The following is a 20,458-nucleotide window of genomic DNA, read 5'->3' as shown; positions in this document are numbered from 1 at the left end:
TAAGAAAAATATTGTGAATTCTCTCTCTCCCTCACACACATACACCCCTGAATACGCTGTCTCCTCTGCCCCTTGCTTCTTGCTCACCCAGCAGCTCCACCCTCTGTTCCAGCGCCTCCCCAGGCAGCACAGCCCCTGGGGATGAGGGGGCACGCTGTCCTCTGGGCTGTAACCCTGAGCCCCAGAGCCTGGCCTGAGATTGAAGGGGCATCCAGGCCTTGCCCCACCCCCACAGTGTTGCCTGTACCCCATTTTTGCCACACTAAGGCTCCTCAGTCCCACACGGGACCTTATCCACATGCAGGCCCTCACTCCCCAAGGCTGCTGACCTCTGTCCTGTCCCTTTCTAACACCCTCCCACAGTGAGGTGAGATCTAGGCTCTCACCAACAGGCCTGTGGACTCTTCTCCCAAGTTCAGAAGCCTCCAGGAGCAAGAAAGAGGGCTGGCGCTGTGTGTGTGTGTGTGTGTGTGTGCATGTGCATGTGCGTGTGTGTGTGCGTGTGTGTGTGTGTGTGTGTGTGTGTGTGTGTGTATTGGGGGAGGAGGGGCCTGTGAAATGGGTTTTGGGACCATTGTCATTAACCTAGTAGTGTGGACCCTGTCTGGTGGCGAGGAGGGAGTGGGCTCAGGGGTATTCAGGGTTCTGTCCTGGAAGAGGCCGCACCAGCGGTGAGAAGGTGCGCAGCTTCTACCTAAAGAAGCCGGCATAAAAACAACAGTTCCTCCTGCAGAGGAAAGGCTGCTTGTCCACGAGCAGACCAGGAGCGAGAGGGCATTGCCCAGCAGCTGTGACTCTCACTTCTGGTGGCCAGTGACCTGGGAGGACCCAGAGACCCTCATCCCCAGGCCTGAGGTCTCCATCGCACTCCTTGGATGTTCCCAGGCCTGCTGAGTTAGGGCTCAGCTGCCTCCCTCTCCTCACCGCTGGAAACAGAAGCTCCAGAGAATGTTTCTAAGTCCTGAGTCCACTCAGCCATGTCCCCCTTGCAAAATCCTCCCCTTCCCGCACCCCCCTGCACCCAGCCAGCCAATCCGCGGGCTGCGAGCCTCCCCAGACCCTTGTGTCAGGGCCCTGGCGGGATAAAACCGGTAGCGATGCCTGGTGGATGGGAACAAACTTGGGACCAAGGAGAGACGCGGGCCCAGGGCACCCTCGCAGCGGACCCGGGCACTGAGGGCCGGAGGCCGCAGGCCAGGTAAGCTGCACAGCCCGGCCGAAAGCTTCCTGGGGGAGAAGGATGATTGAAGAAGGGAGACGGTCCCAAAAAGCCTTTTTCCTCCCAGGTTAAACTGGATGAGGTTGGGACGGCAGAGGAGAGGGCACCCGGGCTGGAGTTGGGACTTAGTTGGCAGACCCCCAATCCCGGACCTCCCGACCCACACGTGCTTGCTAGGCCAGGCTGAGGTTGGCCACACTTCGCCTAAACCCCTCCGACTCCTGCCACGAAGCGAAAGCCAGGGGGACAGGGCCTGGGCGCAGGGCTAAGGCAGCAGACACGCTCTCATGCCCTTTCCCCTGGGCCTGCAGGGCAGCGGCGCGGCGGATGCGGCAGGGACCTGCGTGAGGACTCCCTGAGCCTCGCGCGGGCCACGAGTGATCCTCAGGATGCCTCACAACTCCATCAGATCCGGTAAGGACGCGCGTGGCCGGACCCCAGCCCCGGGTCGCCGTGCGTCCCTGCGTGCGCTCGGGGCAGCGGGGTTGGGGGGCGTGCGCGCCGGGGTCGCGGGACCCCGCTTCGCGAGGACGCGGCAGGGGTGCCTTGGGGCCTGGCGCTCCGCTGAGGCCGCCTCGCCGCTCTCTAGGGCTCTGAGGTACCCTCGCCCAGCGGGGCTGCCAACGCAGGCCTTGGCTTCTGCGGACCACACGGAGGGGTAAGAGCTCTCCGCGGGGCCAGAGAGGTGTCCCTCGCACCCACCCCGGCTGGCATGGCGGGTGAGGGTGGGCCGCGCGCTGCTGGACTTGCAGGTCCCTTGCCCCGACCACCAAGCGCTTGTCCGGATGCGCGCAGCTCTCCGGGATCCCCAGGCGCGACTGTGAGCCCGCGCACCTCTCCAGCCCGCGGGAAAGGAGCCCGTGTTTCGGGGCCTGGGAGCCCTGAGTGAGCTCGGGGTTCGGACTCCTCCTGCCCGAGCACGGAGCAGGCGGGGAGCAGCGGGCGCGCGGGGCGTCTGGGCTTCTAGGACTGAGCTCCCGCGGTGCGGAACCTCTTCCCCACCAGCGCCGGGGCCTAGGGCCTTCAAACGCGCTCGGGGTCCCTAGCTTCGGCACCTGCTCTCCCCTTCTCCTGGGCCCAGCGAGGCCGGGGCGGAGTGGCGGGTGAGGGTCTCTGTTGGGAAGGTGCCCTACAATCGGGCTGGTGGGCGCGCTGGGCGCGCTGGGCACGGCCGCCGGGCGCGCAGCAAGTGTGGGCAGCGGCCTGGTCCGGCCGCGGTGATGGATGGAGCCGGGTTGGCCCCCCGGGAAGGCGATTTATGGGGCCAGGGCGCAGCGCTATCGATTGGGGCCGGCGAAGTGAGAGGAAATCAATATTTCAGATGAATTCTCGGCGAATATGAAGTCCGCTCGGCAAACGGGACATTTGTTATAATAAGGAGGTCGGATCGGCGCGGCGCGCGGCTGAGATCTCTATTTAGCCAGAACGCGGCGGTCCAGCTCCGCGCGCAGCCTCGGATCCGCGGGCCCTGGCTCCGCGGTGTGGGGCGAGGGGAGACCCGGGGGTGGGGGCGGAAGGTTTCTTATTCTGGTTGGCTGCCTGGCGAGACCGAGTCAGCAGTACCCCACCCCCCACACTGCCGTCAGTCCTGGGGCGCAGGTCCGAAACCTCGCGACCCTTCCGGGAGCCCGGGTGCGAGTGGGTCTACCCAGCACCGCTTGCCCGGCGGCGCCCGGGCGCCACGCGCGCTCCTGGACCACTTTCGGAGGCCAGGGAGATGTTTGGCCCCTTAGTCTCTAGCCAAACCGGGTACAATACGGGGCGTCGCCCCGCGGGAGCAGGACCGTCTCCCAGGCCCAGCGCGCAGGGTGCGGGTTCTTGCGCCAGGCTGGTCCGGCCGCTTCCGCTCCGCTCCGGGTCGGGCTCCAACCGCGCCCAACCCACCCTACTCGGTCCCGACCTTTCTGGCGGCGGGAGGACTGGGTGCTCTCGGACCCCGAATGTACTGCGCCGGACCAGACCCTTTGGGAAATAAGACAACGTCGCAATTCCCCGGGCTGGCTTGAGTTTGTTTTCGCTACTTATTTCCATTCTAGAAGCACTCATTAGAGTAAATGGGAGTAAAAGAAAGAAAAAAGGACACAATTTGTTTTCATTGTAAATCATCAAGGAGCCCAGATGCTGCGCGGATTCCCGAGAGCTTAGAAGCAACTCGCCCTTGGTCTGGGGAGGGAGCGGAGCACCGGCGGGGGAGGGTCAGGCGTTTCCGTCTAGTGGGGGCGAGAGGGGCTTCTCCCCCCCCCCCCCCACACACACACCAAAAACAAAGAAAGCTGAGCGGAAGGGAGAACGAGACTTTCCCCGTTAGTTTCATGCAATGGTAACAAAGTAGAAGAGAACTGCCTGAAATGCGGCTCGGAGGGTCCGGGCTACCCCTGCTTCTCTTCTAAATCCTCAGTCGGTTTAGCGTCGAGGATCCCGTCTTTCCGATCAGTTTACTCCATGCTGTTGCCCCGTCTGTGGAGCTCAGTTCATACTCTGACCTTCCTGGTTTTGTAAGCCCATTTCTCGCTTCGGTGCTAGCAGCTTCTTTCTCCCTGCACGTCCATTTCTGAGGGGCTTCACCTGGAAACTCCCAGCTAAGTTTCCTCAGGGGAAGACGGAGCTCAGGCCGCCAGGCCGCCAGGGAGCCGGAGCCGGGAGCCAGGCGGGCTCACCTTTCCAGCGACCCCGGGCGCGCGCGCTGGTTCCCGAGTGTCCTGCGCGCCTCTGCGCTGGGCCACCAGCCCACCCTGGGCTTCCTCTGGGCTGATCTTACCTTGTCTTAATATATATATGTACATGTTTTCTACAGCTTTATTCTGAAGGCATGTGGAGAGCGATAGCGAATTATCCTGGTGCGCACTGGTTAGCAATGGGCTGAACCTTCCCTAAAACCCGGTGGGGATTTTGTAGCATCGGGGAACCAAAGAGCCTCTCAAGCAAAAATATTTTTTAAATATTCAAGACGCACGGGAAACGATAAATGCCACATAAATATCAAAAGGTAAACAATACTGTGACTTTGAAGAAGAGAGGTTAGCAAGCAGGCGGTCATTAAAAGTTATGTGGAACAACTCCCGCAACCTTGTGGCCCAGGCTCCTGAAAATGGGATATTCACGCGATAAAATGAGACTTCAGATGGTGGAGGAGCATGCCTCTAAACCCCAGATCTGAGATGGGAAACTGGGGTTGTAGAAAGGAGGAGAGGGGCCAAATGCATTTGGGGAGGATCTGGTTTCTTCCCGGGTTTCTAGCCTGGGATGAAAATAAGGTCTTCCGGGAATGGACACTCTCTGGGAAGAGCATAAAGAGGTATTGGGGTTCCCCAATTCATCTTTGTTTCAAGACGGTCCATGCTCCCACCCTCCTCAATGCAAGTTAATTAGGAGATAATTTAGCGACCTTGTGAATTAGTTTCAAGATAAGTATCTTTTCAAGCTTTGTCACTTTAATTGCCCCACTGATGGATAAGAAGTAATTATTTCTAATTGACACTTTTTGATGTCTATTGGAAGCATTTATTTAGGACTTTTTTTTTGGAGTGGAAGGAAAGTTAATTAATTTTATCAGTCTATACCCAAAAGGACTCTGCCCGATTTTGCTGAAGAGCACAAAGGAAGTAAAGGAACACAGTGCAGAAATCAATCTCACGGAATTTTAATTATGAAGAGATGTTTCTGTTCAAAGGAGAGCATTAACTAATATAATAGTGTGTCAGAACTTTGTATTTAGGGTCTCCGACCGCCAGTTTTAATGGGTGCGTGTTTACGGGGTTATGTTTCCCGTGGATATGCGGTGCTCACAATCCCTTTATATGCTGACTTCATGGTGGCAGTTACTCTGTTTTGTAACTAATTTTTATAAAGAGTAAAATGAACAGAACTCAGGATGCCTTGAATAAATGGCATTATTTTTGTAAGAGCTAATTGTAAAAAAAAAAAATATTACCAATAGTCCTCCTTGTTCTGTAATTATTGATAGAGTTGAGTATAAAGGTGAAACTTTACTTACGGTGTGACATGCCTTTTCATATCCAAACCTCAGAGCAAACAGCTTAATCATTCACATCCTCCTCCAGAATACATTACTGTGAAAGGGAAAGAATTAGAAAAAGAAAGAAAGACACGGAAAGGAGGCAGGGGGAGGGGGCTCGGGAGAAGGTGGCTGGATAATAAAAATGAAAAGAACTTATTTGAGAAGCGAAGGTAGCCAGGTGCGGGGAACCTTGGCCATTCCTATATAAGAAAATCGAAATGCTACCTCAGAGCACATCCTTCTGAATAGGATTCCTACTGCCGCCCCTAAGTAACCCCCAACCACCACCGGAACCCCCCACCTTCTGGGCATAAAAAGAGGCAGGGTCTTTGGGAGCCAGCTGGTCTGTATCTCTGGTGTCTAGATGTCAGAATCCTGATTTGTGTCCCTGAAAAGGGAGCCCGAGCTGTGCGCCGAGAGCTGGGGGAGGGGGGCTTATAAACAGATTTTCGTGTTTATTTTATTATTAGAGCCCCTGCGGTCCTCTTTCCTAGTTGTGTACCCACAATCTTTTCATGGATAGACTTGTGACTCGCTGACATAGGAGGGTATTTCCACATTAGCCCAGAGCGCACGCCTGGACGGAGAGCAGTACAATCAGACAAGGTGCCCTCCCAGCAGGCTAATTGCAGTCCGTGCCTTTTTCAATCATTTATGCGTAAAGTCTTGTCTGCGTTTAATGGCGTTTCTCCTGGATTACGTGGAGCTACAAGAATGAGGAAACATTTTAGATGAAAAAGAACTTTAAGACATACAAACAGCAGATAATATCACATACCAACCTCACTATTAGTGAAACTGAAAAAATATATAAATAATGCCAAAAAAAATCAGCAAGGGAGAGTTTAGTAATGGAAAATTCCCCTGCAATTAAATGAAACAGTAATTCAGTGTAGATATGCCTGAATGAATTAGCATTTATTAATTGGTTCTCATAAAAACAATGTATATGTGTGTGTGTGTGGTTGCAGGTGTGTTTAAAGTATCCATTTTTCATAGGAAAAGTTTTTCAAATATTCATATCAAATTATGTAGTGATCACATTCTATTTTGCAAAATGTCCCAACTCTCTCACTGGTGACTTTCACCTGCACACGAGGAATGTAGGGGTTAGGGGAGAAGCCCCCTTGAGAGGAGAAGAATAAAGCTACCCTCTTTTTTAAAAAAAAAAATATATTTTATTGATTTTTTACAGAGAGGAAGGGAGAGAAATAGAGAGTTAGAAACATCGATGAGAGAGAAACATCGATCAGCTGCCTCTTGCACATCTCCTACTGAGGATGTGCCCGCAACCCAGGTACATGCCCTTGACCGGAATCGAACCTGGGACCCTGAGTCCGCAGGCCAACGTAAAGCTACCCTCTTATCTTGGGACATTTCCAGGTGGCACCAGTGGGGGACATACTGGTAGAGTCTACTTGCTTAGAGACATCCAGACTTGTCCTAGGTGCTTACCTGTTCTGGGGCACACCTACCTGAGGCAGAGGGCTGCTCCTTGGCCGTGCACACCCCCCACCCCCAGCCGGCACCAGCCTCCTCCCAGCTCAGGCAGCAGCTGCCATTTGTAATCTTGGGAGGAGCTTCCTGGGCTTGACTGTGCAGGGATGTGTTTCCTCTCTGGCCACAGTTGGTCTGTCTTCCGTTCTAAAGCATTTAAAGCTGCTGTATTTATCAGTCCAAGAGGTAGCGAGCTCCCAGAAGCTCAGAGGAAGCTTTGAGCTCCCTGCTTCTGAGTACACAAGGAGCCACAGGATAAAAGAAACAATTTCGTTTTCGAAGAAAAAGGTGATTGAAAAAGGAGGAGGCAGGGGAGAATGCGCCCCCATTCAAGACTGCACTCTGCTTTTGTTGAGACTTGGGGAAAGGCTGAGTCGCCCAGCCTCCACTCCCTTCAGAGATAGGACTTGAGGTGCAAAACACCCTCTAAGGAGAGGAGAAGCACCCACACTCAGCCCAGGTTCACAGGACAGGGAGCTGAGGACAGTTCTGCCTGGGGATGCGCAGTGACTCTTCCAGCAGAGGGGCTGGGGTTCTCTTTGCGGGATGGGGTACAGAGAACCGCAGTCCATTCCTGAACACTCTCCCAGGCCAGTCCCTGCTCATCCAGCCCTTGCTCGGTGACCCTGGGTCAGGGTTGGGCAGAGGCAGCACCCTTCCTATGTGTCTGCGGCCACGGCGCTTTTAAGTGGATCATTGAGGGTTGTACTTATTTCCTCACGGCCAGACTGGGGACCCGCAAGCCTGTTTGGATTTCTGAAAGCTCCTTCCCCAGCCAGGTGGGGACATGATGAGCAACTGTCTCTTACACGGGCCACGCACCAGAGCAACCTTCCCGGGGCAGTTTCTCTTTTACATGCACAACTCGCCTCGCTGAGTCTGGCTTTACAGTGACCTCGGGCCCCTCTCCAAGCATCTCCTTCCCGAGGCGGTCCCCCGGGCATATCTGGGTCCTGTGTCTGTGCTGATCCTGAGCATCCTCCCATTGCCACGAACCCCACATAGGAGGCCAGGAACGGCGAGGGCTCAGCACAGCCAGCCCCCACCGCTCCAGCTCTGCCGGCACCACTTGTAAACCTAGAGGAAGAGCTGAGTGTGCCCGGCGCCAGGGAGCCCTCCGCAAATGGAAGTGGGTATGGGATTCCGCTGGAGAGGCGTGCCCAGGGCTCCTCATTCTCAGGACTCTCCCAGGCAGGAGGTGTCACTGTCGCTTATACAGAAGAGAAGGCAGTTGCTGCTTATTGTCGTGTCCCCCCCCCCCACCAAAGCCCAGCTTGTCACAACCCCCTGTGGTACCAGGTGGTTTGCACCTGCAACTCCACTGGGAACTCTGGCCACACACAGCTCTTAGTGAGATGGCACAAGGGCCTGTATGACAGCAGCAGTGACAGGCAGGGCCTTTGGTCTCTCAGCTTGTTTTTCTTGTCAATGTCCCCAACTCTCCAGCTCAACTAAAATAGCCCCCTTTTCAGTCTTCCTATCTGCAAAATGGGAGAAGTGATCCCTATCTGGGCAGCACTCCTGGAGGTCCCTATGAGGAGGAAGGAGAGGATCAACCAGCAGGAAAGGCAGAGAGAGCGGCTTCTTTCTTTCTTTTAAAATATATTTTTATTGATTTCAGAGAGAAAGGGAGAGGGAAAGAGAGAGGGAAACATCACTGATGAGAATCATTGATTGGCTGCCTCCTGCACGCCCCCAACTGAGGATCAAGCCCACAACCCTTGACCAGAATGGAACCCAGGACCCTTCAGTCCATAGGTCGATGCTCTATCCGTTGAGCCAAACTGACAAGGGTGAGAGGGGCTTTCTTTGAATACATCCTCCCAGGGTGCTATGTTCCCACCTAAAAAAAAAAAAAAACAGCTACCTAAAGCACCTTAATAAATCACAGGCCATACTCCCAGGCGTCTTCAAGCCACACTTAGGCTGCCTTTTGGGTCCATTTCACAAATTAATGGTCCAGTGGGTGTGATGAAATCAGCTTCAGAGTTACTGGGAGACCCATCCGTGAAGTCCCCGCTCACCACCAGGCCCCCAGGCAGCAAGTGGTGGCACTCGAGGTGCTGGATCCCAGTTCTCCAAGTTCAGGCTCAGCCCCTCTGCTGCTTCCTCAGGGTCCTTCCATGTGGGTCCAAAACCCAGGCCTGAGCTCCTGGGGAGCCCCATGGAACACTGACAAGAAAGAGGTTTCATTTTAATGTTCAATTTTGTCTGTGTGGAGTGGGCCGGGGGCATTTCTCAGATGAAAACCCTTCTGTAGTTCAAACAGTGTCTTTCCTCCCTTCTCTTCACTCTGTTCTTTCTCCCGTCTTCAGCTACAGGCCCTCAGCTTTGTCCTCCGCCCTGTTCTCCTGAGTGGCCTTGGAGCGACCTGAGTGCTTAGTGCTGATTAGTCCCCTGGGACATATTGTCGCTGTCAGACCAGCACAGCAGAGAGGTCAGGGAGCTGGCTGGGTGACGGGTCCCAGAGAGAAACAGCTTCATCTGCTGTCATCACAGGAACTGTGCATTTGCACAAACCCAGGGCCTTCTGTGTGTTTTGATTTTCGGCTTCTCTGGGAGGACAGCAGAACCATTATTCCAGGGTAAATGCGGGGTGTGAGGTGTCAAGAGGGGACTTCTGAAGTCACTGTGGAGCAGGCCCTGTGGCAGCCTCTCCATCTCTGCAGGGGCTGGCCTGGGAGGCTTTGACCTTGACCTGACCTTGCTGCTTTCTCCCTGTGTGACCTGAGGCAAGTCAACTCTCTCTCTGGCCTTGAACTTCCTCATCTGTATAAATTAGGAGGATGGTTCGGGCTTCCAGGAAGTAGTGAAAGGTAGACCAGATCCTCACCTGGAGCATAGCAGCTACTCATACATGTTCCCTCCTCTATACAGCGGTCACCAGGGAGGAGTCTCCAACAGCCCTCCTGGGCAGATGCCCAAATCCTACCTTTCTGAATATTTTCTGCGAAACTCCATGAATAACTTGAAACCCAGTGTCGACACTTGGTTGCAGTTCAATTTTAGGACAGACCTTCTCACACTGCACGTAGACAAAATGAAAGGCTCCCTGCCCAGGGGTTTGAGGCTGAATGAAAGGCTATGTGGGAAGGGCTGGTTTGGAGCTGTGGCCATGATCAGCGGCTGAGCAGCCCGGTCTAGAAAAGCGCTCCTTGTTTCATTTTAGCAGAAGACACAGTTGTAGGGGAAGCTCCGGGCTGGTGATAGAACGAGCTGTCCATGGACTTTACATTGGAATCCAGAATATTCTAGGGCTTTAGTAGCATTGGTCTTGGAGGAAGGATGAGCTGAGGGGGCTGTGCAGCTCCCTGTGCAGCTAAGACAGGACCACAGGAAGACTGGCTTTTCACTGACACAGAGCCATACGTTTCTTTTTAAATGAGCATTTACTCATCTTCTGTCTTCTCTCCCCTCCACCTCCCCTGTCCCCGTCTAATATTTCTCTACTTTGTGTAATAATAGCCCAGCTTTGGCACGACAGCAAACCCTGGGTGACATTTCAAAGCTGTGACTAGCTGAGCACCAGGTCACTGGCCCCAGCTCCGTGTTGCTCTCCAGCACTGAGGTTGCTGTCAAAATGGAGGCGGCAGGAAAGGGGTGACCGCCAGACGGGTCCTAGGTGTCCGGCTGTGGCTTTGAGGCGGGAACCAGGAGCAGGAAGGAGGCTGCGAGGGAGAGTGTCTGAGCAGGAAGGTACAGACTCAAGCTGGGAGCCCCTGCAATCTGAGGGCCAGGGGCTCAACTCATGTAACAGGCAGCCCGCCTTGTGCAGGTGCCCAGGAGGGGGAGCAGCTGTCAGGCAGGAAGCTGGAGTCTTGTGATTCCCTCACGTGGACAGACCACCAGCAGGAAGGGAGAAATCAGACCAAACAAGTCAGCGGGGGAACAAGGGCTGGAAACTAAGAGCCTGGTTGGTGGGCACACCAAAGCCATTTGTCTGAATGATCAGCCAGGTCGACCACACCATTGCCAACACCAGGTAAACCTCGTCCTGCCTTGAACCTGCTGGGTCCTGGTGCTCACGGTGGCAGGACGGCAGGCGCGAGCCGGTAGGATCAGCAGGCTCTGCCACGGTCTCCCCGACTCTTGCCGTGGAGACAGGCCCACTTCTGCCAAATCAAACGCTTGCTGGACACTAACCCCGGTGCCTTCAGAGGTTTGCAGATTGTAGGATGCCCCTTGGGCCTCCCTTCTCCTTGACGGTGTGACAAGGCCTGGGCCCTTCCAGTCCTCATCTTCTGTGATGACATGACACTGTGTAATAATAATCCAGAACATACCTCATATGTAATAATATATACCAGGAGGATCCCATGCCCCCCACCCCCCTGCTGCCATGGAGCTATCTGGACAGGTGTCCCTAACTGGGCCTCAGGCGCACCCTTTAGCAGTGGGACTGCTCTCAGGAGTCCTGCTGACAGCAACTCGTTCGCTGTCCTCAGGTCCTGTTGGCTGGAAGGTGTCCATCTCGCCGAGAGACCTGAGGCCAGGAGCACATCGTGCCCCTGCCCACGCTGCTGTCCGTCCCCACCTGCCTGGAAGTCACTGTCTGTACCTCAGTGTAGATACAATTGTGTGCAGCCTCCTATTGTGTGTGCGTGTCCACCATGTCCCCACGTCAATGGTGCTTGTCTTGAGGGGAGGGAGCCTATCTGTCCCTCTTGTTGGCTGGGCCTTCGGAGTTGGGGAGTTGGACACACCTGGTTTTGCTTCCCCTTCCACCATGGACACCTGCGTGACCTCCCCAGGAAAGGAGACTCGTGGCTCCGGCCTCTGCGACTGCCAAGGACTAATAGCTCATGTTTATAAAATGCTGAGTCACAGGCTCCCCACATCCTCAGAGCTGAGGCCTCTGCAAACCCTTTCCTCCTCCCACGCCCCAAGGCCCCAGCACTCCATTGTTATGGCCCGTTTTGCCCGCTGCTGGTGTAGCGATGTTTACCTCTGTGGCTCTCACCTTGTGCACGTGAGCTACCTGAGTGGCTGGGAGGATGTACCTCACACCTCCCAGGAGTTTCATGGACTCTTGTTACCCACAGGGTCCACCCAGACCCACAGTTGGCCCAAGCTAGAAGGGGATCCAAGACAAGGAAACAGACCCAGAGAGGCGTGCCTTGCCCAGACCCCACGAGTTTCGAGGCAGAGCAGAGCCTCCACGCTGGCAGCCAGGGCTTCTCCTGAGCGGCGCTGCCTTTCAGAGCGTGCACAGGGCAGAGTAGGGCTGACCCCAGCCTGAGCACTGAGGGCAACCTGTTCCTAGTGGGCACCCACCCAGGGGAATGCAAAGGGGCCTCTGATGATGTGGACTGGTGAGCTGTACACACACACACACACACACACACACACATACGTATGCATGACATGCACACACACACACACACACATACGTATGCATGACATGCACACAAAACACACAAAGACACACACTCATGCATGCACACACACACACACACACACACACACACACACACACAGCCAAGGCTGGGACTAGAGTGAGGCACGAAGGAACCGAGGCAGCAAAATGCAGGAGACTCTCACTCACCAGCTCACGCAAGGGCAGGGCTGGCCTGAGAGCGAGGCCTCCTTACATTTTGTACCCTGGGTGTCTGCTGTCCTCCCCCCAGTTCCCTGGGTGTGACACACTCACACTCACACACACGCAATACTCACCCCTCATTCAGGAACACATGATGAAGAAGCTTTTACAAAAATAGGAATGTGCAGAATGCTGTCCTAGGTCTGTTGGTGAAGAAAACGAAGGCCAGACAAGCCCCTGCTCGCAGGGACCCTGAGAGGCGAGGCTGTGAAGTCACGGAGCAGTCGATGAGTCCAGGTTGAGTCCGCGCTGCTGAGAAGGCTCCCACAGCGGACATGGTAGGGAAAGAGGGGTCCAAGACATCGGGGAATCAGCTCTGGTCAGTGGACCAGCTCTGGTCAGTGGACCAACTCTGGTCAGTTTAGGCATGAGGTCACTGACCTGTGACCTCCCCGTTCTCTAGACCTTGGGTTTGAAGCCTGAGCAGAGGCACTTTGGCTGGCAGCCACACCTCCCCACCCCTGCCCCCCCACCTCCCACTTGACTTGCAGGACATGGGTGGTCCTGTGGCCCCAGGTGAGACCCTGGGAGTCATTTGCACAGGTCAGTCATCTGGCCAATGTCCGGTCAGCTAGCAATGCTGGTCTCAGGGGTTCATGGTGGCTCTGCCCAGATGGGGACAGTCTGTCATCAGGTGGGTGGGCAGCAGCAGGACTTGCCTGTTCTAGAGTCCGGCCTCCTGTTCCTCTAAGAACAGCAACACTAAGGGCAGGTGGCAGGGGCTGTCACCGGCCAGCTCCTCTGCTCAGACCCTGAGAATGTTTCCCCAGCATGCTGCCCGCACAGGGTTCCCCGAGCTCTGCTCTGAGCCCCAGACCTGCTGGCACCCTGTGAGTGCGCTCTGCCCCTAAATCCCTCCGGAAGGGCGAGTGTGAGCCTGTCTCAGGGACACATGGGCCATGCGGTTGCAGCACCAAAATGAGCGGATTATTACACACCATGGTGTCGTCATGATGCTTCGGACACTTGATCAACAAGTGTTTGCATACGTTGTGCGTTAGCGACTATCAAATAGTGGGCACAGGTGCTCACCGAAGTAAGGAAACTGAACAATGGGGGCAGGAAAAAGAACATTTGTGGATAAAACACTTTCGAGCTCAAGTATAATTCTGTATCACCAATGGCCACAGCCTCGTATATTCCTTAGGGCCTCAGATCTGAAGGAGCAGCACGTGGTAGTGCCCGCATGGTGAGCTGCTGTTCTTGGTGCTCTTTGCAGCACTGAGCGTCACCTGCCAGGTGCCCGGCTCCTGCCCAGGGTCAGGCAGCCGGTGCTGCAGTGAGGCTGGCATTGCTGATGTCCACGTGGTGGCCGCAGTGCCCAGCACTGTGAAATGATGGGGCAGCTGAGCATTTCCATCATGGAGAATTGACACACCTCCATCCAAGGAGGAGTCCTGTCCCTGGGCCCCTCCTCTCACCTGTCCTTTTACTGAAAACCCCTCCTTTTCAGGTACATAGTACGTGTGTTGGTTCCTTAGGGAACCCAGTGGCTTTGTTGCTTTGTAAGGACACACAGGAAGGGTGGGCTGCTGGACTAGGGTCTCCTGTTATCCAGCGTCCCTCGCCCATCACACCTCATGTGCGTTGCTCCTCTGTCCCAGTTTCAGCTTTCCTGGTACAAACCTGGAGCATGATACCTCTCTTCAAGATTTCCTTTGGCGATCCTGTCACCCTGAAGTCCCTTTTCCAGCCACCTATCTTAGTCAGCTCGGTATGTCACTACAGAACACCACATACTGGGTGGCTTACTCAACAGACATTTACTTCTCACACTTCTGGAAGCTGGAAGTCCAAGATCAGGGTACCAGTGTGGTCAGGATCTCTGATTCGAAGACAGTCACTTCCTCATTGTGTCCTCACTGGGTCTTTCCTCAGTGTGTGTGCCCAGAGAGAGAGAGCAAGCACTGCTGTCTCTTCCTTCTCTTATAAGGGCACTAATCCCATCACAGGGCCGCACCCTCTTGACCGCTTCTAACCCTCATGACCCCACCTAACTCTAATTACCTCCCAAAGGCTCCACCTTCAAACACCATTATGTTGGAGGTTAAGGGCTTTAACATGTGAATCTGGGGGTGGGGAGGGGGCGATACGCACATTCAGTCCATAGCAACACCCACAGAAATAATGATTTATTTTTATTCTTCTTGGCCCACTATCCAGGGACACTTGTATTCCCAGCCCTCTATGTTGCATGGCAACCGCCTCTCCTCTCCTCCTGCCTGCTTCTCCCTGAGGGGTGCTCAGTGTCACCTATGCCTGGACCACCTCAGGCTTCACTGCAGCTCCTAAAGAGGCACCTGGTGTCCCCGCCTCTGCCTCTGAGTCCCAGCACACCTGCACTGCCCCAGGGCTCTGTGCCTTCGCTCACGCTCACGGCACCAGCTCTCAGCCGCCCAGTTCTCAGGACACGTTCTCACCCAGCCAGGCACCCCTGGCCACACAGGCCTTGGGTTCTATCTTCAAATCACTTCGGAGGGCGTTTTTACAGTAATATTTAATTCAGTATGTAAATATCTACCCAGTCCTTGGGAATGGCAGGCGTGGAGTTAGGTGTACCTCGGCCTTCGCGCTGACATTCTAGAGAGAGGGGAGGCTCCGGTGCAGACGGACATGGGTGCTGAGTGAGCGGGAGAGGGCCGGCGCTGGGCTGGGGTCGGGGAGGGAGCCTCCTGAGTCAGGGGCAGGTCCCCACCAGGTGACCTGCGGGGGGACCAGCAGGAGCAGGGATGTGGAGACCTGAGAGAGTATGCAGTTCAGGGACCTGAGTCAGCTCAGGTGCAGGGGACAGCAGTGGAAAGACAGGTGTGGCTCAGACAAACCATGGGCTTTGATGAGAGAGGGTGCAGGTGTTAATTCTGAGCTGCCACGGAGAAGCCTGGGTCGCGTGCACGGGGTGCCTGAACTGCCGTCCTCGCCTGGGCTACTGCACACGCGAGGCGTCAATTCCCATGCCCCTTTCAGGTCTGGTGCCAGAGCCACACACCAATCTCCTCTGTCCGTGGGTCCCGGCCTCGGTATTAAGTGGGCCAGCAGGGAACAGTCTGCGGGAGCTGGAGGGTAGGCATTACAAACATGTTCTTGCTTTTTACCTTTTCCAGCCGCATTCCAGAGACTCACCCTGGTGACTTTCCAAAACTATCTCAGAGTCCTGCTCGCACTTCCTGTCAATCCAATCATTAACTGGCACTTGAGGGCCAACCCCTGGTGTATAATCCGAGAAGATCCCTTCCTACTTTCTGACTCTATTTCCCACTCTATCTGCATGCAAACTCCTGGTCCAGCCAACTAGTCTTTGTTTCCTAAACACACTGTGCATGCTCCCACCTCCGGCCTTCGCCCATCCAGTGGCAGCCGCCCGGAATACCATCCTCACTCCCACCCTGGCAATGCTCGGCCAGGTACCACCTCCTTCACCAGAGCCCTCTCTGGTACCCTCGCCTGCGTGGCTGTCATCCAACGTCCCTCTGCACCTTCTCTGCCCCTGACTGGGCACTCGGGTCCAGGGACCCGCCGGCGTGGCTGGCTTACCTTCTCACACGGAGCCCACCTCGGAGGCAGGCGAATAGGAACGGTGGGTCTCACTCTGTCCCCAGCACTTTACACAGGTCCTAAATGCCGCGAGGGCTCCCCAGATGTCTGCGCTGGGAGTTTTCACACAATTCTACAGTGACATGTTTGATTGTTTCGCCAGTTGCCCTACCTTGTACGTTCAAGTTTTGCTCATGAAATTTTCCCAACATGAGGCACACTGGTTCTTTGACACGATGTTGCTTTAATTACTCTTCTGCTTCTTCCTAAAGTGGCTACTATGGGACTTAAGAAGCAAAGTTCCCTTTTAGGGGAACTTGTTGCCACCATCGAGGTCCAAGCTGTCCCCTGGAGCCCCTGGGGGTGGACATCGTGCTGGCTGGGCTCAGATGCAGGGGGGTGAGGCCGGGCAGCAGTGACCTCTGAATGTAGCAAACATTGGCAGGCCTGGGCAGGTCTGACCCCACATGAGACCTTTCTGGGGGACATTGGGCGTCGGCGTGACAGGGTGGCCAGTCAGATTTAGGGCAGAGCATCTGTGAGGACCAGCAGGTTGGGGATAAAACTTCCCAAATAATATCCGGCACAGAGTAGACAGACAGCAGGTGCTTATTACATATTTGTACAGCCTGGTTTCTCAGGGTGGTCTCTAGACCAGCCTCAGACCCACCTGGGGCTCTGTTAGCAAACGGGGCCTGGGATCAGCAGCTGCACAAGCTCCCGGCGAGTCTGCTGTGGACCAGCATTGGAGACCGCAGACCTAAGCCGGCCCCTCCAGGCCGGGCAGAGATGTTTCCTGTGTGGCGCTCTTAGGCCGCCGCTGGGGAGAGAGCCTTCTCCTTGCAGGGCGCCCGCCTCAGGGATTTCCACGAGTGGGTCAGATGCAGACCCAGCCTCAGGTCTGCTCCAAACTGGCCGTTTAGCCATCAAATTGCCGTCTTCTCATATGAAATGGGGCTTCAAGTGCCAGCCCCACGTCATACACAGTGTAAAAGCCAAGGCCCAGTTGACATTTGTTGAATTGAGTTAAATTTAGGAATCGCTTAGCTGGCAGCACTTTGAAAGGGTCCTGCAGATATCAGGGGAGTTCAGGACCAGCTCTAGACTGGGCTTCCAAAATCTTCCTGGAGGAAGGCGAAGCCCGGTGGCCGGGGAGCCAAGTGGAGGGTCATAGGTTAGAAAGCATTTGTGCGCGGCCTGACTGCCTGAGCTGCCTTATGCTGAGAAGTCACTCGGAGGGGCAGCCAGACACCCCAGGAGGGGGCCCCAGGGCTTCCCGCGCCTCCTGTGCCCAGGTCAGAGTTAGACCCTGGTTATCTGCTTATCTGTCCTAGGGCTGCCATACAAAATACCACACATTGAGGGTGTAAACACCAGAAATGTATCATCTCAGGGTTCCAGAGGCTGGAGTCTGAGACGGAGGTGAGGCAGGGCTGGTTCCTTCTGGGCCGAGAGGGAGAACCTCTCGCCCTCTCCCGTAGCATCAGGTGGTTTGCTGGCATCGCTGGTGACCCCTGACACGTGGTGGCATAATGCCAACCCTCACTTTACATCCTCTCTCTCTCTCTCTTTCATCCAAATGTCACCTTTTCATAAGGCCACAGCCACATGGGATTAGGGCAGTGATGGCGAACCTTTTGAACTCCGTGTGTCAGCATTTTGAAAAACCCTAACTTAACTCTGGTGCCGTGTCACATATAGAAATTTTTTGATATTTGCAACCATAGTAAAACAAAGATTTATATTTTTGATATTTATTTTATATATTTAAATGCTATTTAACAAAGAAAAATCAACCAAAAAAATGAGTTCGCGTGTCACCTCTGACACGCGTGTCATAGGTTTGCCATCACTGGATTAGGGCCCACCCCAATAACCTCAGCTTAACCTGATCATCTGCAAGGACCCTATTTTCAAACGAGGTCCCGTTCTGATGTCCTGGGGGCTAAGATTTCAACACAGGAGATTTGGGGGACACAGTTCGACCTACAGAAGTCTGAGCGTTGCATGTTCTTGGTCTGGCTCCGCCCACCACCCAGCCCTGCGCCAGACTCAGCGAGCCGGGGTTGGGTCTGAGTGACACCAGCTACAGAAGCCCCGGTTTGGAACCGACAGGGAGAGGAGAAGCGGACACCCGTTCTCTGGAGCCTTTCCTGCTGCGCCCACCCCAGGGCTCCCACAGAGGAACCCAGGATGCATAAGAGGAGAGCCTCATGTCTGGGTTTACCACCGAAGACATAAAAATGGCAAGCAAACAAGTTGATACGTGGGCCAGAAAACCCAGGGCATGCTGCGGTCTCAAACCCATCCTGCCCCCCCCCCACATTCTTCCTTCACTCTCTGCCCAGGTGCCCCCGCGGAGAGGGCACCAGGGACCCAAAGGGCGCCTGGGACGTGGTGTGAACAGGGACTTAGGTCAGAGAGCGTGAGTGCTGCCCTGGCTCTGCCATGATGTGACCTGTGACATTAGAAAGGCCGTCTGCCTCCCTGGCCATGGACGCCCCCAGATGTGCCCACCCCGCTGGTGTGTGTCTGCCTCTGCATCGTGCTAACCAGAGCGGCGGTCAGCGTGGGCGGACCCCGCCTCCTGGTTCTCAACCCCAGTTTCCTCTCCTGGGACCACAAGCCGAGGCTGTCTGTTCCCCTGCCCCTCCGGTTTCCTCAGGCGTGGCGAGCGGCCGGAGAGAGCATAATCCACTTTGCTGCGGCTCTGGGATTCCGGCGACAGGTGTGGAAAGCACAGATATGCAGTTTTGTCACAGATTTTGCTCAGTATGTCAGGCTTGAAACAGCGGTTCTTCTTCATTTGTCCCTTGTGGTTCCACTCCTAGGACAGCCCGCCCCACCCCTGTCCTAGGGCTCTGCACCCCACACAGACACACACACTCACAGACATTCACACGCACACAGATAGGCACACTCACACACAGATACACACAAACACAGAGATAGATACACAAACTCATAGACACACATGAAAATAGATATACACAGACACATACACACACAGACATTCACATGCACACACAGACATTCACATGCACAGACACATACTCAGACACGCACAGATACACACAGACACATGCACTCACAGACACACAGATATGCTCAGGCATGCATAGGTAGATATACACACACTCATAGACACACACAGGCACACACTGGTAGATAAACAGACACACACACTCACAGACACACACACAGACACACAGATACACAGAGACACACACTCACAGACATGTGCACACAGGCACAGACAGAAAGTCACACACTCATGCACACTGCAGGTACCCCAGGTTGTGGAAACACTGCAGGAGAGGGCGTGTGAGTGGATCAGACACTCAGGTTCTACAACACGTCAGGTTTATTAACATGTATGTTTCTCAAGGACTGTGTCTTCTGCTCAGAGCCGCCTTCCCCGCACAGCCTGGAATATTAGTAGACACAGAGTGTGTGCTCACTGAATTGAAATCTAATGAACTGAAAATTGCTTTAATGTTTTTTTTAGGAAACAGTGTTACAATCCACAGGCCCCTGACCCCAGAGGCAGGGGGTTTGCAGGCTCCTGGCCCCCAGTGCGTTTGCAGCGGGGCTGGCCCACCTGCCTCGCGCACATCTCCGCTCTCACGAATGCAGGGCCCCGGCTTCTGTGCTGGGAACATGCAGGCCAGAGTGTAGGGTGCAGAGTAGCTCCCACAAAGCCACATCCAGAGGGGGCACCTGCCCTCTTCAGGAAGGGGAGGGAGTGTGTCTTCCGTTTGGGAAACAGGAGAAATGGTGTCTAATCTTAGTCAGAGGGGGGCAGTGCCCATCTCTGCTGGGCCTACTGACACAATGCCCAGGACCTGAACAAGCTGGCCGGGCCTCCGGGAGCCTTTGGGACAGCCTCCAGTGGGGACCTACTCCAGGGACCCTTGACCTCGGTGACCTCAGGGCTCAGAGCGGCCCATGTGTGTCCCATGGGCCTCGAGCTGCCCAGCCCTGTGTTCACCAGGCATCGCACAAGCAGGGCCCCTCCCCCAGTCGCTTTATTCTAGGGAGCTTACGGGTCTATTGCTATTTGCAGCAGCTCCATCCCCAAAAATCTACTGGGCATGGGGCATCCTGAGAGGGAGGTGACAGGGTTAATCTAAGGGCTGAAGGAGGCAGGAAAGGCCTTGAAACCATGTAGTGAAGCCAACCAGATTAATAGAGGAAGAGAGAGGGGGGTAGACCATTAGGAAGACAAAGAGAAAATCATGCTGGAGCAATAGAAAGGGAAATCTAATATCAACTAGGGAAAAATAAATGGAGATTAGGGCAAACAAATTAGCTTTAATGGGTTCGATGCTAATACAAGAATAACAGCGAGCTGCAAATGCCTTTGAGGGGAAGATGGGATAAGGAACCTGGGCAGTCATGCAGGCAATGAAGACGATGCAGGGAGGGGGACAGGCCAAAGGAGCCCTGGCAGAGAGAAGGGAAATCTCAGAGTGAGAGGGTGGGAGACATGGTGGTGGGGGTGCCCTGTTTGACCAGATAGGCCTGGGGCAGGGAAGGGGCTGGGAGGGGATGAGGAGGGGGAGGAGCGGGGTCAGCAGGGATGGAAATAAAA

At 54.9% G+C, this 20,458-nt stretch overlaps 1 protein-coding gene across 4 annotated transcripts in view; it reads left to right on the top strand.

The window, feature by feature from the left end:
* The first annotated feature begins 1,113 nt into the window (after window positions 1–1,113).
* PAX8 (paired box 8) overlaps window positions 1,114–20,458 on the top strand; it is a 49,385-nt gene continuing 30,040 nt past the window's right edge. For 3 of the 4 annotated variants that reach the window (XM_023744368.1, XM_023744367.1, XM_006103014.2), the window contains exons 1-2: window positions 1,132–1,198; window positions 1,531–1,633. In XM_023744368.1, the coding sequence (XP_023600136.1) occupies window positions 1,609–1,633 (25 nt within the window). In that variant the 5' untranslated portion in view covers window positions 1,132–1,198; window positions 1,531–1,608. Of the gene's footprint in view, window positions 1,199–1,530; window positions 1,634–20,458 lie in introns of all 4 variants that reach the window. The other variant, XM_006103013.3, reaches the window with a different exon arrangement.

This window comes from Myotis lucifugus, unplaced genomic scaffold (assembly GCF_000147115.1).
Source record: "Myotis lucifugus unplaced genomic scaffold, Myoluc2.0 scaffold_454, whole genome shotgun sequence".
Lineage (NCBI taxonomy): Eukaryota > Metazoa > Chordata > Mammalia > Chiroptera > Vespertilionidae > Myotis > Myotis lucifugus.
The sequence above is the reverse complement of the archived record's forward strand: the minus strand, read 5'-3'. Positions and strand labels throughout refer to the sequence as shown.